At 30.9% G+C, this 17,831-nt stretch overlaps 1 protein-coding gene across 1 annotated transcript; it reads right to left on the bottom strand.

The window, feature by feature from the left end:
• Positions 1–17,151: 17,151 nt before the first annotated feature.
• On the bottom strand, positions 17,152–17,780 carry LOC111402449 (oleosin 20.3 kDa). Its single transcript, XM_023030751.1, has one exon. It carries the CDS (start codon positions 17,732–17,734, stop codon positions 17,318–17,320), a length of 417 nt encoding a protein of 138 aa, XP_022886519.1. The 5' UTR covers positions 17,735–17,780; the 3' UTR covers positions 17,152–17,317.
• Positions 17,781–17,831: the final 51 nt, after the last annotated feature.

Raw genomic sequence — 17,831 nt, 5'->3', positions numbered from 1 at the left:
AATCACTTGTCATATGTATGCCACGTAGGACGACTGTCGCAGTGAGCTACTGCAAATAGCATTATTCTAAGAATATAAGGCATGGCAGTGTTTTACCCATTTTACCCTTGGGTAAAAAGGTCAGAGGATAAAAGTCGTTGCGCTTAACAGGCTTTTTTTACAGCTACGGACTAGGCACGGGCAGGCTTGTTTTTGACAAAGTCTATTAAAAGAGTTAAAAATCTTTTTTTACATTTTAAATAATGTGATATAATAATTAGTTGGTATGTCATACAACGATCAAAATTATAGTCCCATTTGGGAGTGATTGTGATAATTGATTTTGTGACTGTTAGGAAAAAAGTGGAGGCCACTTGTAAAAGAAGAAGTCAAACTTTATGATTGGAATAGTGGAATAACGATAAAAAAAATTAATTTTTTGAGACGAAAAATTACTCCCAAACAAGTTTTATATGTGATAAAGGCACAATGACTAAAGTTGATCCAAATCATTCTGGTATGAAAATCCATTTGTGTCCATAAAGTTGTAGTTACATATCCCATTTGGAGAATAAAAAGCAGAATCTTGAAGAATACAGAAATCTTTTGACTAGATTCAGTTTTTCTTTGACACAAAATTATTTGAAAATCAATTTTTTTAATCTTATTTTTAATCTTATATTTTTTTAATGAAATATTTTTGTACTGGACACACAATTTTTTCTTGCTTTTTTAAACACATCCACTAAAAAAATAAAAAATAAAATAAATAAATCATTTTTTCCCCTTCAAATAATGTCTCTCAAACGGACCCTCGATTGAAAAGGAACAGGAATAATAAGGGCCCTAGACTGTGAACAAAGAACAGCAGAAAACAGAAAAGTGGAAATCTGAATTCCCATCAGAAAATTTGGCGGCAAGGACAAATGCACTTTATTTTGAATTTTACATATATAAAAAAAAAAGGTTGAACCCCAACCGTGAGAGCCCTCACACCCCGTCTCTAAAACTTTGTGAGGGAGGTAAATCGCGGGATGTGACCTAATAGGTCAGAGAACAAAAGCTGCATGTACATGCACCTACAAGAAGTCCAATTCCATGTCTTGAGAATCGAACCTCCACACTGCGGCTGCCAACAAGGCGTGAGATAACCTTACTCTTGTCCTTTGCACCACTGGACTATGCCCTGGGGCACTTTATTTTGAATTTTATTTTTTTACAGAAGGTGTTTTAGTCAATCGACGCTTCCTAGGTTTATAAATGTTATAAAAATATTTCACATTCATTTTCAACTTTTTGCTCGTGCCTGCCACAGCTGAAACGAAATTGGAAAGGAGTGCGTGTAAAAAATAGATACATGGATTTGATTTACAAGGTTTTGCGTTATACGAAGAACAGAAAAGGACATGAGAGAGAAGAGTTGTGTTCGTATCTATACGACTCAAACGAAGTAAAGAATCGAGTTGTTCATGCAAGTATTTTAAGACTTGGTTGCACTTTTTGGAAATTTCGAGACTAAATTTGTTATTTTTTTTTCCTAACGGCAAGGATAATTTTCACATTGTTCACTTGATCTAAGTGTGAAATTCGTCAAATTGAAAGGATATGGACGTTTTGTACAATGTTTGTTTGAATTGAGCTATGGTGCCAAAATAGAAGAATTGAGTTATTTTGCGCAAAACATGCGAAAGATAAGGTTGTTTGTGCCAATTTACCTTACTTATATATTAACTCTTTAGTAAAATAAGTTTTAATAAATAATTTCTTACTTATTTTTGGCACCATAAATAATTTCTCACTGATCAAAATTGATAATTATTTATAATGCATTTAAAAACTAAAAAGTAAATGTTTTGAAAAAAAGAAAAGAAAAAGAAGAACCACTTTTACTTATTTGTTATTCTTAATTTAACTGGAAAGTGGTTTAAAATGATACCTTTAACCTTTGTTTACTTCAATTCTGAAAAATTATTTTGCCTTTTACCCATCCTTCTCAATGGCTAGAAAAAAAGTAACTTCTTGTAGGCGCAGTATACAGGCAGTTTTTGTTCTCTGTTCTGTTGGGACACATCCCGCGATTTACTTCCCTCAAAAACTCTAGGAACGGAGCGGTGGGAGCTCTTAAAGTTGGAATTAAACCTTTTTTTTTTAGAAAAAAAGCAACTTATTTTTTTCGTTTTGACTCAAAAAGAGACGAAAATGAAGCAGAGTGGGAAAGGAAAAAAAATATAGCTTTATACAAATTCCAAGATTTTTTAATATTTTGCTACAGAAAAAGCATTGAAACGTGATCCAGTACTGTAAGGGACAAAAGGTTAAGGTAGCATGGAGCGGCAAGATTTCCAGATTGCGACCCTACGAAAAGGAAAACATAGACAAGTCATTTTCATAGTAGGCTCACTAATTTTTACGGTTATCTAGTCATTTTCATCCATGCTTGCACTCACAAATGGGTAATGGAGGACTTGTTTCGTAGTGCTTTTACATGTGATATTAAGCTTGTATTTGGTTTAGTTAAACATTATTTTTTAGCAAATTTTGATAATATTTGATGAATGTATGATTAAAAAATTAATAAAAATTGTGATTCCCATAAAATGAGGGTCAAATAGGGACTCAGTGAGTGATAAATTTTGAGTCTTATGAAATGTGAAGATAAAAAATATGATTATCAACCTAAATTCTAGTTCTAATTTTACCGAGAACAAGCTAGTGTTTTTTTTTTTCTTTTCTCACGTTAAGGGGGTTAGAGGGGGCGAATCACTGAACTTTTATTAAGCCCTCATTTGTTCTCCATTATTTGCCTATTAAAATGAAAAATGTGATATTTATATATCATATCAAGCCTCATATTTAACTTTCTATTTTTTGTGTGGGATCCATAACGACTATATTTTTTATTCCCATTTTTACGTTAAATAAAAAAATTAATGGACATGAACCTCTAAAACCATTTGTTGTAAAATTGACTAATCTAAAATGAAATAAAACCCATGTTTGGTCCCAATATTTGAAAACTCATTTTCTCAAATTCAATTTCACTTGCACATTTTTGAGCCACATTATTTCAAAAAATGCATTCTTAAATAGTGATTTGACATCATTTCAACCATACATTTTTCAATAAAATAATATTACACGTAAATCAAAAAATTTTCCTTCTTTCTTAACCACACATTTCCTATCAATACACTATTCAAGAATGCATTATTACCAAAATAATGTGGCTCAAACATCTCCTATGTGACCACAATTTCTATCGATTTTTCGATCATATATTTTTTTAATCAAAATTTACTCAAGATTTGATTTTTAGTCAAAGGATTAAAATTCAACAACTAATATAAAAACGCACAATTATTTGAGGGGTAGCGTTGGAGTAGGGGTAGGGTAATTAATGAAAGAGACCGGACAAAACAGAGATTTTTGGCTGAATCTATATCACTTTCACAGGTCCCTATTGGAGGGAATTAATTGGGTTGTGTATAATAATTAAGTAATAATTCACAGTGAAAATAATTAATTACTGGGAATGTTTATGATTCATGATTAAATGCCCCCACGAGTTGTCGCCGACAATGGCATTTCGGGTTTCACGCTGTGAAAAAAGTTAGAATTTGCAGGGATGGGAGGCGAGGGGGTTAAACTTCGAACAATAAAGATATTTGTATATTCGGGATTGACATCTTTGATGACACTCCCTTCACAAGAGAGGGGGTCCACACATAATAAAATAATTGTAGGTCCCTCTCTTGTGAGGAAAGTGTCATCGGGGGTATCAACCCGAATGTACAAATAGTGAAGTCCAACTTCAAATACTTAACTTTACGAAATTAATCTTAAGATATTTATAGTCGAGCATGTCGTTACGACTTACGAGAGTCATTCAACAATTTATAAATTAAAATGATTGTCATTAAGAACACAATTGTAATGCATCTATGAGGATTAACTTGATTCTTTCTAAAAGCTAATTTAGGAATATTTTGCTAATTGGAGCAAAATTGAAAATTTCTCTAATCTTAATTAATACTAAAGACAAAGAGGTTAAATATTTAATGTAGCATTTAATTCTAGTATATCTTATGTAGTATTCATTACACTAAACTAGATAGATCAATAAAGTAACATTTTAGCCTTCGGTTATTTAAAAATTCTAAATAATTTAATTTATAAATAGATAGAAATAAGTTATAGATGATATTTATGTGTATACTGGAATGTTTGATTAAAATTGAAGCTTGACATTTTAATGATTTATAAATTTTGCCAGACGAATGCTTAAATGTTTCTTTAATGTGCCAAATATATTACTAATATGAACTTAAAACACTAAGATTAATTGACTTACATCATTACACCTAATTAATTTCCTAGATTTTTTCCCAGACTAAAGAATTTTCTTGCTTTAACCAAACTTTTGCACTCACTCAAAAAGACATTCTACTTAAAGAAGCCAAATCACAAACTTTAGATGAAAAACGAGCAGTTCTAGCAAGATTTGTAATATAAATTTTCAATTAAAAAAGAAAAAGAAAAAGAAAACATAAAGCGTGTAGCCATAGATATGAAGCATATGGTAAATTATAATATATAATTCACACTATAGTCCAAGAGAACAAACAAAATGATTTGAATACATCCAATGTTATACAGTTGCTTCAAAAGGGACATCACAATGAGTCCCTTCTGCCCCCTAATTTTCCTGCCTCAATATGCTAAATTTTGGGCAAAGGGACTAATTCTAATTGCACCAAGGACCACCATACCGATTTGGGACCAAGGTCGTATCTTTTAAAATAAAGAAAATTCAATATCGTCCATCGTACTTTGAGAGATAAATGCACATGGTTTGTTTAGACTCCTAGTTTATATTTATAATTCAATTGTATATGTCTTTTTCATTATGTCAAAAATCTAATTTCTCTCTATATGACGTTTGGTATTGATTTGGAGACAACAGAAACGATCGAGGGTCCAACCTTTTCCCATGAGGTGAGCAAAGGCTATTCCTTATTCGTGGCAACCTCGTGTTTTCCATTTTACTCTTCAAGGAAGAGCTAACTCGACGTGATAAGGCTAAAACTTGTTTGACATAGAAGATTCACTAATAAGGGGATGGGGACAAATATAGGAAGGGGGAATCAATTGAATGATGTTAACCGTGCAATTCTTTTCCAGTTTATGAGAGAAAAAGGCCATAAATGAATTTGAAGATGTTATATAAGCATACAAATGAACTTGTTAATTTTGCCAACATAATAACTCAAAGTAGTGCTAAAACTACAAATCCGCAACTTGAACCTGATTTAGTGCTATTTGTGTCAATTTCCCTTTAAGCATTACTAGCTGGCCATCTAGGCATTGTAGGATGGATTGATGTCCCTGATGGGCCTGATCTGACTTCAACTTGGGAAAATTGCATATAGGAGAGATTAAATATTATTCATTTCAAAATCAATAAACAGAGTTCAAAATTTCAAAAATCAAATATGAATTATTTTTTATATATACTGTTAATTAAATATATTAAAGTCACAATTCTTTACAATTTGATTACAAATTATCAAATTAATTAATTACGAATTATTTTTCGATCAAAAATTTTATGTCACAATTTATTCATCAGCCACAAAATAAAATTTTTTTATAAGTTACAATTTATTTCTTAGTCACAAATCACAAATTTCATAAGTCAACTTATATAACAATCACAAAATTATTAAATTAAGTAGTGGCAAGTTATTTATCATCATAACTTAATAAATTGTGAGTCAGAATCATCATTTTTAGATCACATATTATTTATTGATCATAAATTAACCAATTTATTGATTACAATCAATTAAATAATTGGACACAGATACCCTCCCAGCTCATCCCACGCATAGCCACCGAGGAAATACATATAGATAGCCTAAATACAAGAGAGGTTTGTAAGATTAGACCAAAAAATATAATCATCTGAGAAATAGCCTTTTAACAATAATCTTTCCCAAAATACACCTCATTGAGAATTTGCAACCAAAGCCACTACAATGTATAAAAAACTTCAATTAGGTCCTCAAAGAAATATAGATAAAAAATCTTTAATAAATTTAAACCCAAATATTATACAAAATTTTACTGATCTAAAAAATGCAACAGAAAATGAATTAAAATATTTAGAAGAAGATCTAAACGGTTTCTTTACAGAATATTTAGATCCAAAATTAAAAAATAAAAATGTTTCTATAGATAATAGTACAATCAAAACAGAAAATGATATATATAAACTAATTCTTAATCTGAGAAGAAGAATTAAAGAACTAAATATAATTATTGAAGAAAAAGTATTAATAAAAAATAGTGAATTTTATAAATTCTATTGTGATATTTTAAATCCTTATGAAGGTTTTAATTGGCTCAAAAATCTTAACCCCTCCGCTGCACAACCCGACGAAATGGTATCAGAGCCATGTTACGAACCAAAAATTATGATGAATATAGTAGATGAAAAAATATAATTGAAGAATTTTTGAAAAAAGTTGAAAAACATAAAAAAAAAAAAAAAAAAACCTATTTATCCATATTTACCTAAAAACACCACAAATGAAAGTTTTGAGGATATACACAAAATATTATAAAATCTAGAACATAATCTACAAGTAGGAAACACTCTTTTAGATAAAAAATTTAAAGGAAAAGATAGGATTATAATTAATCCACCTCAAGATTTTAGGATAACACAAAAGGAAAATAATAAAGGGAAAAAACATGAAGAAAAACAATATATGATTACAGATGTAGAAGAAATAGAATAAAAATTCTTAGAATCTACAGGAGAAGAGTATGAAGAATATAAAAAACAGTTAGAAGAATTAACTGAAAAAATGGAAAATACAAAGATGAATGCTAATCCATCTTCAAGTCAGAATATAAAAGTAGAATTCAGTAGTGATGAAGAACAAGATTATCCTTATGGTACCCCAATACCTGATAAGGATGGTATTTACCAATATAGAAAAACACAGAAAAGATATACTGAAAATATAAGAAAACAATCCATAAAAGAAATAAACCCAATGAAATCTTATAATGAACCAATCCATACTACAGATTTATGGTTAGATCTAGATTGTGTAGATAAAAATAAAGCTATTGAAACATGGATGAAAAGTCTAGATTTAGCAATACAATTTAACAAATGGGAAACATATACAGCTTTTGGATTTATTGAACATACATTCAGAGGAATTGTTTCTAAATGGTAGAGAAAATTACCAGAAATTATTAAAGGAAGAATAAAGTATGGAGCAGGAAGAACTGAAGTATTAGATAATAGAAATACTTTAAATAAACAAAATATTCAGGAAATATTAAAAAGATTTGAAAAAATCTTAAGAACAGAATTCTTACGAGATATGTATACTTTTAATGATGAAAAAAGAAAACAAGATGAATATAATCAAGGAATGATATCAATGGAAAATTTAAAGATATGTGATTGTGTGAGCTAGAAAGATAAACATGTAAATTCGAAAAAATATACTATATACTAAATTAAGGAGATTATCAAGAAAATAAATCTATATTAAGGTCTTATTTTACTAATTTACCATTCCCTTGGGGAATTAAGTTATTAAAAGAATATGAAAAATTATTACCTCTAGGAGAAGAGGAAGGAGTAAAAATAGATAGTCTTGAAAGTAGAATTGAATTTATAAAAATAATGATAGGCATATGGTGTAAAGAAGCTTTAGAAAATAAAAAAGCATATAAAATAAGAAAGAATTCATTATGTTGTTACAAAGATAATGGCCAAGTTGAACAATTTGGATGCCATAAGAAGAAATATAAAAGAAAATTCAAAAACTACAAAAAATTCAAGAAGATGAATTTTAAACCACATAAAAAATATTTCAAGAAAAGAAATTGGAATAAAAATTTTAAATCAAGAAATGTAGATGTTTTATTTGTAATGAAGAAGGACACATTTCCCCTCAATGTCCTAAAAAGAAATATAGACAGAATATAAAAACTCTTAGAATTTATGAAAAATTTCAAGAAGATAGTGACATAGAACCAATTGAATATTTTGAAGATCTAAGTAGTGAATGCAGTAGCATTTATAAATTAAATATATCCTCATCAGAAGAAGATTATGAGGAGATAATATATATGAATCAAGAGATACAACAATCAGAAATAGAAATAGAAACAACTGAAAAAGTTGAAGACTCTATAGAAGGTATAAATCAAGAAATTACCTTTCATATTAAAAAATACACAGTAATCACTAAGAAGATATTAGACCTACTAGAAAAAGATGTATTCCATCAAGAATTCTTAGTAATTTTACCAAGAGTAAATAAAACAATTATAAGTATGAATTATAAAGAAATGTCTATCAATATAGAAGATATTATAGGAAAAGCGAGGATTCCTATAATTACAAAAGAATGGGTAAAACAAAAGTTATCCAAAATTTTAGAAAACGTAAGAAACAAATTAAAATGTATTGAATTAGGAGGAGTCCAGATAATGATAAAAGGATTCTTTAGAGAAGGTATGAACATACCAACAGAAATATACTGTATGGACAATAGAATCTTACAAGATCCTCTAGATGCTCTATTAGGAACAGTTGTAGGAAACTTAGTCTATCAAAAGATAATACTTACAGTAAAATCAAATTGTGCAATATCATTAAATGATGAAAAATATTGACCAAAGTTTTAATCTATACTATAGAATTGGAAACTTTAAAATGTTACGAAGAAGTAAGGCTATTAGTATAAGCATAAAATCAATTTTTGTTTTTAGTACTAGCCATCATAATAACTTAAGAAAAATAACTGATAATATTATCATACATAAAGATTTTGAAGAATTAGCACAATATATACCTCCTAGAAAATACCAAGAACATGAAGTCACTATACCAGAGCAAATAATGCTTGATTTCCATAAACAAGCTAGAGAAATTAATTTTGAAGGAAAATTAATAAGAAAAAATAGTGTCAGCTTAGAAGGTGATAATCTTATTGCAAGATTTCCCTCTAGACAAGACTCTAGGATAAGCAGACTTAAGAATTTAAGTATTGTTGAACCATCAAGTTCGCAATATTACATTAAGACAAGATATGTAAATCAAGAAGGATTTAAGAAGAATCTTCTTGTCCTCATAGATACTGGAGCAGATAAAAGTCAGGTAACTTCTTTTCTTTCCCTTTATCCTCGGGGAGAGCGCTAGTATTCATAAGTCCCTGCGAAGGGATACTAGACTTGGTACAAATAACTCCTGCCTCAAGGGATATATTTTTGCCTCGAAGGCTATCTTAGATATGTTGAATTTGTGTTTCCAAATAGGAAAGTTTTATCTCAAGTATTTGGACTTTCGTCCTTAATTGTTCTAACTTCATCCCTGCTAAGATAATCAGGAAGAAAGTTAGTTTTACTTTTTATGTATTCAATATCAAATTTGAAATATGAGAACCAAATTTGTATCCTAATAATATATCTATTGGTAATAGATGGATCAACATTATTTTTCAAAAATGCTTTAACTTGAGTATTATCAGTTCTGATCAAGAACTTCTTTGGTAATAAATAATCTTCATATTTTTGAACTCCTCTTTTGACAGCAATGAGTTCTTTTCTGTTCATCTCATACCTTGTTTCAACTTCTTTAAATGTTCCTGATGTATATCCTGCAAGTATCTTAGGATAAGAACAATCATTTTCACATTTATATTCTTTATGATTCTTTTTAACATTTAATACTGCCCCCCGTAATAATTCGAAACATCAGTTTCAAGGATAAAAAAATCTTCTTCTTGTGGTATTACAAGTTTGGACAATACATTTAATTCCTCTTTTACTTTCCTTATATTTTCACAATCTCGTTCTTCCCAAGACCACATAATATTTTTTCTTAACTTTGGAAGAAAATAATTTTTTAATTTGACACAATTTTCAATGAATCTTTTAGCATAATTTAATATACCAAGGAAGCTTTGTAATTGTTTCTTATCTTTGATTTTTTCAGAAAATTCTTGAAGTTTTTCTCCAATACGAGATTGCAATTGCAATTCTCCTTTATAAATAATCCTAAAAATTCTATCTCTGTTATAGCTATCTCAACTTTTTTTTTGAGAAAGTGTAATACCATGTTTTTTCATAATATAACAAAATTTCTCAAAATGTTCAATATGGTCATTAATATTATTTGAATGAATAAGTAAATCATCTACATATGCAATACAGAAATGAGTGATTGGTTTGATTACCTCATCCATTCTTCTTTGAAATATTTGTGGTGCATTTTTTAATCCAAATGGCATTAAATTCCATTTGCACTGTCCTAAAGGATTGGAAGTACTAAATGCAGTTAGTGGTTTACTTTTTTCTATAATTATGTTAGTACCAAAACCCTGACTTACAATCAAATTTTGAAAATATCTTTTTGTTCTGTACTTGTTTAATAAGGGTGTTCTTATTTGGCAAGTAGTATCCATCAAATTTAGTAACTTCATTTAATTTTTTGTAATTTATCGCCATTCTGGCTTTTCCTCTTTTTATCTCACTATGTTTTCTAACCATAAAGGCTGGGCTGCTATGTGGACTTTTACTAGGCCTAATTAATTTGGCTTCTAGCAATTCTTTTCTCTGGTTTTTAAATTTCTTTTGGTCATCAACACTATATTTCATGGGTTTGACTTTAACAATAGTATCTGGATTGGTTAATTCTGTCTTTGCCTTTACTTTATTTGTATTCCATTTTTCTAATGGATTTTCGGAATATGTTTCATAAATTTCTTTTTTCAGTTTTTCAATCCTATTTTTCGGTGCCATTTTTAAGACTGTAACTGGTTTAAATTTTTCTGTACTCCAACATCCACCACGCTGGATTGAGGAACTCTGATGGTTTATATCTGTATATGCTATTGTAACAGCTTTATTTATTTTAGGTGTAAATATTTTATATACACAAGGTATTGTGAACATATACTTTTCAATATATTGTGTAAATGTTGCATATTTTAATAGGAAATTTTGTCCTAATAAAATATCACATCCAATTGTGGTTGACATATATATTGTATCAACAAATACTTCTCTAAAGGAAATTAGAAAAGGTACTTGCGTAGCATATTTACTGTATATTACCTTATTTCCACCTGCTGTTGTAGCGGTGACTATCTTCTTTGAGTTGTATATTCAGTATTCAGATGGTAGTACATTTGGTAAGCATAAGCTTATTGTACTTCTTGTATCTAAGTAAGCATGAAATTTAATTCTACAATAGCTTTTTATATTAAGTGTAATTTCAATATATGGACTCATGGGATTAGTACTTATTACTCTTTCCATGATAAAAATGATTTCATATTTTCATCTATTCTTGATATGATGATTGGGTTATCATCAACTGTTATCTTTAAATATCTTTGGCATATTTTATAAGGACTATATTTCTCAAGAAAGTTCATTCCTAATAGAATAGGTGAACGATCTACTCCATATAATTCATCTTTATATAGAATTATTTTTTTAGTATATTCTTTCTGATCCTCTCCTAAAAGTATAAGAGGAAACTTAACATATTTTCCTAAAACTGTAAGTGTTATGCCCTAGATCCAATCGATTTAGGTTGTAAACGCTTTTAATATATTTAATGCATTTGATTTTGGCGAGATCTATTATTTATTTAAATTAATTTTGTAATAAATAATATTAAATAATAGAATCCGAAGATCCAATTTTTAGGTAATCTGTTAATCATAAGGAGTTGTGATTGTGAGATACAAATTACATATAATTGGATCTTGAATAAACCATGGTCGTAAGTAATAACGAGATACGGATATCGTTAATACAGTTAGACCATCACGTGTGACATTTCTTACTTGTGAAATAAGTAGCTGATCTCACGAGTTAAAGTGTGGTGACACTTAAACGAACACGTGGATGTTTTGTTATAGAACAAAACATTGGAGACCCGCTAAGAGATTCCACATGGATAACTATTTGAGTGTTGGTGGCTAATCTCTAATGTTCAGCAGTGGAATTGGTCCTTTGATTTGAGGTCGTCATGGTACCTTATATGAGTACGGTCATACTTTGACGGTGTTGGATGTTGCTCTGAAAGGGGCCGCTAATACGAAATCGTTCGGGTACGTCAAGAATCGTTTGAAGGTTGTGATTGATCAATAAAGGATTCGTCATTCTTAGATAGTAGGAGATTATGATCTGCGTTCAATTCAATTAAGTCGATGATGAAATCCTTGGTCAAGGTGTACTCATAAGTCGAAAAGGAGTTTTCAATTTATATTGACTTAATAGTGGAGTGAAAGATATGACCAATGATCGAGATTGACACAATTCCATATCTCGTAATTGATCGGATCGTATTGACGAAGGGATAATAGTTTCACGGTAAACGAACGAATTTGGTTTTGTCATACCACGTGACATTTCCCGTCACATGTATTGCCCTGACACATTGCTAGATGTCAATTAGGGACGGCGAGTGTGAATTAACGATAAATTAAAAGGGTGTATTAATTTATCAATTTTGATTAGATCAAAATAATATTTCACGACGTTAAGTATCGTGGTCGGGAACCTAATGGGTTGCACATAAAAGAGAATTGGAAGATTGCAAATTGTCAATCGATTAATTTAACAATCGTTGGATAAATTAATTAATTGAATTTTTTATTTATATTCTCGAATTAATTAATTGGATTAATTAATTCACGAACTGTGTTTAATTAATTGGATTAATTAATTATTGGACCGGACCGGGTCCGTTTGGGTTTATATATATACACAGCTAGGGTTTGAGGTCCATAAGGTTTTCATTATTTATGCTGGCACAAGAGAGAAACCCTAGCAGTTGTAGTCTATTCTCTGTGTGGATTTCATTGGAAGTTGGACAATTGGACAGCTGTGGGAGGTAGATTCAAGCTGCTGGAAAGGAATAACGCGAAGGAGTTTGCAAATTACAAGTAAAGGTATATTTCTTATCATAGTTTTTATCTAAATACAGAGCTGAATCCTGAATGTGAATTGAAATTTGTTAAATTTCGCTGTGCATGTTTAAGTAAATTCCCAACAGGAACCCCTTCACAGGGAAAACTTGAACCTATTACTGGTAATAAAGATATTCAAGATATCAAAAGAGAAGGTAGCTCTTCATAGAGCTAAACTCAATCTAAACTTTCTATTGAAAGGATAAATCCAAAAGATATTGTTAAGATATGCCATGAAGCAAAAATTTCCAAAAAAGATAACCATGAAGAAGTAACACTCTTTATTGTTATTTTTAATATTTTATCAGATTGATATCTGGAGATTGGAAAGTAGATGAAGACTCTCCACTATTCAAAATACAACAAGATAAATTTTTATCCAGGAGCACCAGCCAACTGGGTACGAAATTGTTTTGAAATAGGAAATATACTTTTTATATATCCTAGCAAAGATCTCAAAAAAATAGCTCAACTTCCAACCAATATCAGGAAAGCTGTTTAAAGATATACTGAAGTCGTCAAGACAACAAATATATATATCAGATTCCATTCAACAACCATGGAATGGGATCCCGTTCTTGAATATATGCATCCATCGTTCCATGTGATAAAAATGGGACTTACAAATCAACATTTTTTACCAACAAATCAAAAGGTTGCAAAAAATGGATCTCATGATATTCTAAATATGATGCCCTACAGAAGAGTAAAAGGGTACAAAGAAATATTTGAACATGTAACTCAGATAATTACTAAGAATGAAAAAATATGGGTTTATCCATCTGAAAATCATATTATCTATTCCAATGCAAGGATGGCCACCAAGGAAGAAGATATTTGTTATCTTGACCATTTATTATCTGCAATTATTTCTAACCAAGTGCATGAATCGGAAGATATGGCTAAAGAATTATGCAAATTACTTTGGAACTACAGTGATCACCATTGTGAATACTGTGTAGTTGAAGATATGAGTCAAGCATCCCTTAATGATGAAGAATTCCCTACAGAATTCTTTGATTCAAAAATGGAAAAGTAATGGTGACAAAAGTAGCCCTTTATCACTACTTTAATAAAGAAATTTATTAAAAAAACCGTGGCTATTAAAAGACAGAAGATAGTGCAAAAAAAGTCTTTATAATTGTGACTACTCCCCACCAATTGTCACAAGTGGCAGACAAATTCAAAAAATAAGGCATATGATTTCAAAAAGGAGAGGTCCACCTAGCAAGAAAATAATGGAAAATTCGATGGAGATAAGATGGCTTAACTACTTAACAAAGAAAGGTGGAAAACATCTGTCAAGATAAGATTCCCAAAGGTTTCTATAAAAGGAGGCAAGGAGGAAGAAGGAAGATATCTCGAAACAACTTATCTCCAAAACACTCTGAGGAAACACATCTTAGAGAGATATCTTTTGTAATCTGTATACACTACTTGTATTCAGAAAAATATTAGATAGTTTGAAGATAGTAAAGCGTGTAATAAGGTAATCACTTATGGAGTTCTAAACTTCATAAGGTGAGTACCAAAGGTATGTAAATATAGTTTGTAAGCATGTACAATTTCAGTTTATGAACATCAAAGTAAAGTTTGTTATGTTCAACAAAACTTTCATAAAAGGATTTCATTAAATTTCTCATGATTTTTCGGCAGTACAGATAGAGATTTTAAAAGATTTTTAAAACATTGATTTTGAATGGATGTTAGCCATGCCAAAGTACCCGTCTTTGATGAATGGTTTAGGGGAAAAAGACGGTTTTCTAATAAAATTGTAGCACCTTGTGTGTAAGTTATCTTTTAAAATTTCATTCCAAGTAAGAATTTGATTTTGAAAAGAGTTTGGATAGAGGTGAAAACAGATATTCTGGATACTGTGAGATAGCGTCTGTGGCAACACGACTAGTTCTCTAGAGTGAGAAATGTAACCTTAATTGAAAAGCCTTTTGCGGAAGCAGTTGTGGATCCAAATGATTTCAAAAAATATTTTAAACCTTTACTTGATTCAGAAAATTGATTAAGTACATGCAAAGCATCTATAAGAGCATACTGGAGGGAAAGTCTGTTTACTTCCATTTGATTACTGTAAGTTATTTACTTGTTTTTACATGCTTATGCTTTAATTATTCTGATGAACAATTCACAAGCATCCACATCCACTAATGATAATAATCTCATATTATTTTTAGATGAAAAAGATGTTTCGTTTTTATTTAAATTAGATGAAAAGTTTGAAGATATATTTCCTGTTGGCAAAGAAAAAATTGAAGAAATATATAGAGATATAGATTATAATTGTAAAAATAATATATGATTTGATTCTGTAGGAACTAGCAGAGAAATAAGAAAAGTAGAAGATATTATAACTAAATATAGAGATATACAAGAAGAAATTTCAGAAGAATTAGTTCGAGAATATATAACCAAGAAAGATCAGCCTAAAATCTTTGAAGAACTACTAAAATATAAAGAATATTTAAAGGTATTTAAAAGATTGAAAAATATAAATATAGGTCATTATTAACAAATTTCTAAAGATACAGGGACATCTTATAAATAATTATAGTAAGGGTTAAATAGTACTTTCAACAGAAAAGGCCATTGTGGAAAATAGGATCAATTTTCCAGCCATTCTTAAGACTACCCCATAGCCACCACCACTGTGGCACCACGACCTTCGCATTACCACCACTACCATCTCACCATCGTCGCCAACATCACAACCACCATCACCACCAACCAAACACTACCAACGAAATCACAACGACACCAGAATACCACTAAAGCACCTAAAGCAGATAAAAGTGAAGCACGCCAAAAACACCCTCAAAGCAGATTGGAGGAAGAAATAGCACATCCAAAACAAATCGAACAAAGAAACAGCGATGCAATCACATCGGACATTGTGCTCGACAGCGACATCATCTTCCCGATTCAACTACACAAAGGTGCTTTGAGGCGCACAATTGGCGCACGAGCTGGTGCAGAAGCTCATGGACCCTCTACCATCCATTGTATTGGATCTTCACGAGTAGCAGGAAGAATCATAATCGGCACTGCTTGCTTGGTGTCCATGTTCGATGTGGAGCGTAGAGGAAAAGTGCCTCGTCGACAGTGATGGAAGGTAAAGAGAAAGAAGAGTGGTTAATGGTGGTGAAAGGTAAAGAGAAGGAATAATGGTGAAATATAGAGAGTAGATTGGAAAATAATTAGGGTTTGGAAGGAAAAATTGTGGTGTTCGATGTGGAGCGTAGAGGAAAAGTGCCTCGTCGACAGTGATGGAAGGTAAAGAGAAAGAAGAGTGGTTAATGGTGGTGAAAGGTATAGAGAAGGAATAATGGTGAAATATAGAGAGTAGATTGGAAAATAATTAGGGTTTGGAAGGAAAAATTGTGGTGAGGGTAAATATATAAAATAATTTTTATAATATTATTATTAATATTAAGAATTTTAATTATATCTAATTTTTGAAAGAAAAAGTTGCAACTCTTAATTGTAAATTGAGGTATTAAAGATACTTGAATTCCTATAATTTCCACTTCCAACTTTACCATGTGGCATTTGTTTCAAAATGAAGGATTACTTTATAGCTATTTGGATCAACTCAAAAACTCTCATTTTGACATAAGCAATTTGGATTTAATCCATATTCAGATTGTAAAATAAAAACTTTCTTAGTTCAATCTAATAACTTTAGCCGAGTCAACAAAAACGTCTAAAATCACGACCAATGTAATAAAAGTATAAAGCTATATATTCAAACGTCCTCATCATAGTTTCAATATTTTCTACACCAAATATTATTCAATGGATAAATCTTGATATACATAAAATATGTTAAATTCTGAATTCCAATACCCATTATTCAATTTAAATTAAGAAGATAACCTAACTAGACCGCCTGGTTCAATGTTGGTCCGATTCGATCAATGGCTCGTCTACCCTAATTTATGTCCCCATTTTTTTTTCTCTTTCTTCCTTTGACTTTTATTTACATTTTATTTTAAATAAAAACAAAGTAACACTCATCGTCAACTGAATTCTGGCTTTCTAACATCAAAATGAACAATCTCAATCAATTGTGGTTGAAAATGCTATTAAATTATTAATGTAAAAAAAAAAAAAAAAAAAAAAAAAGTTTAGGGGCATCCCGAAAGCTCAACTCTATCCAATTTTATTCCACCGTTCCATATTCATACTGTCCATTTTATAGCACCACAAAATGAAAAGGAAACTAACAAGAACCATATAAAAAACATTAATATTACATATCACTGATTTAAAAGGGGAAAAAAGACTTCTTCACGTAATTAAATGGATTAGCCTCGATTCATCAAGTTCTTGGGCTGCAAGTATCCACCCCATTCCTTCCCAGCACCAACCGCCTCCAACAACTTACCGGCGCTTCCGCCCTGGTACCCCCCAGCCCTTCTGCCAGTATGCGACCGAAAAACCCACGACACGATCGATATCCCGGCAATCGCCATAGCGCCAGCCATCGCGAAGCCTAACAGAGCAAAACCAACGACGCAGGCGGCGCCAAATATCAGCGGACTGAATAAAATTAGCAGTGGTGAAGTTACTAGAAGCAACGTCATAGTTGCAAGGAAACTGAATCCCATCATGCCGAGAAGTGGGCCACCTATAGCTACTCCGGCGAGTGATGCATAGAGAACTGTTTTTCCGGAGGTGTGACGATGGCCACCGGCCTCTATGAGCTGCTGTCCTTCAGCCATAGTCGTCTATTATTAGTTGAGCCTTCTAGTTTTGATAGAGTTGTATGAAAATCCAGTTGATTCTTATAATTGATGTCGGACGACACGTGTCAACATG

The sequence above is a fragment of the Olea europaea genome, chromosome 10 (assembly GCF_002742605.1).
Source record: "Olea europaea var. sylvestris chromosome 10, O_europaea_v1, whole genome shotgun sequence".
NCBI classification, from domain to species: domain Eukaryota; kingdom Viridiplantae; phylum Streptophyta; class Magnoliopsida; order Lamiales; family Oleaceae; genus Olea; species Olea europaea.
Note: the sequence above shows the minus strand (reverse complement) of the source record. Positions and strands in the feature narration are given on the sequence as shown.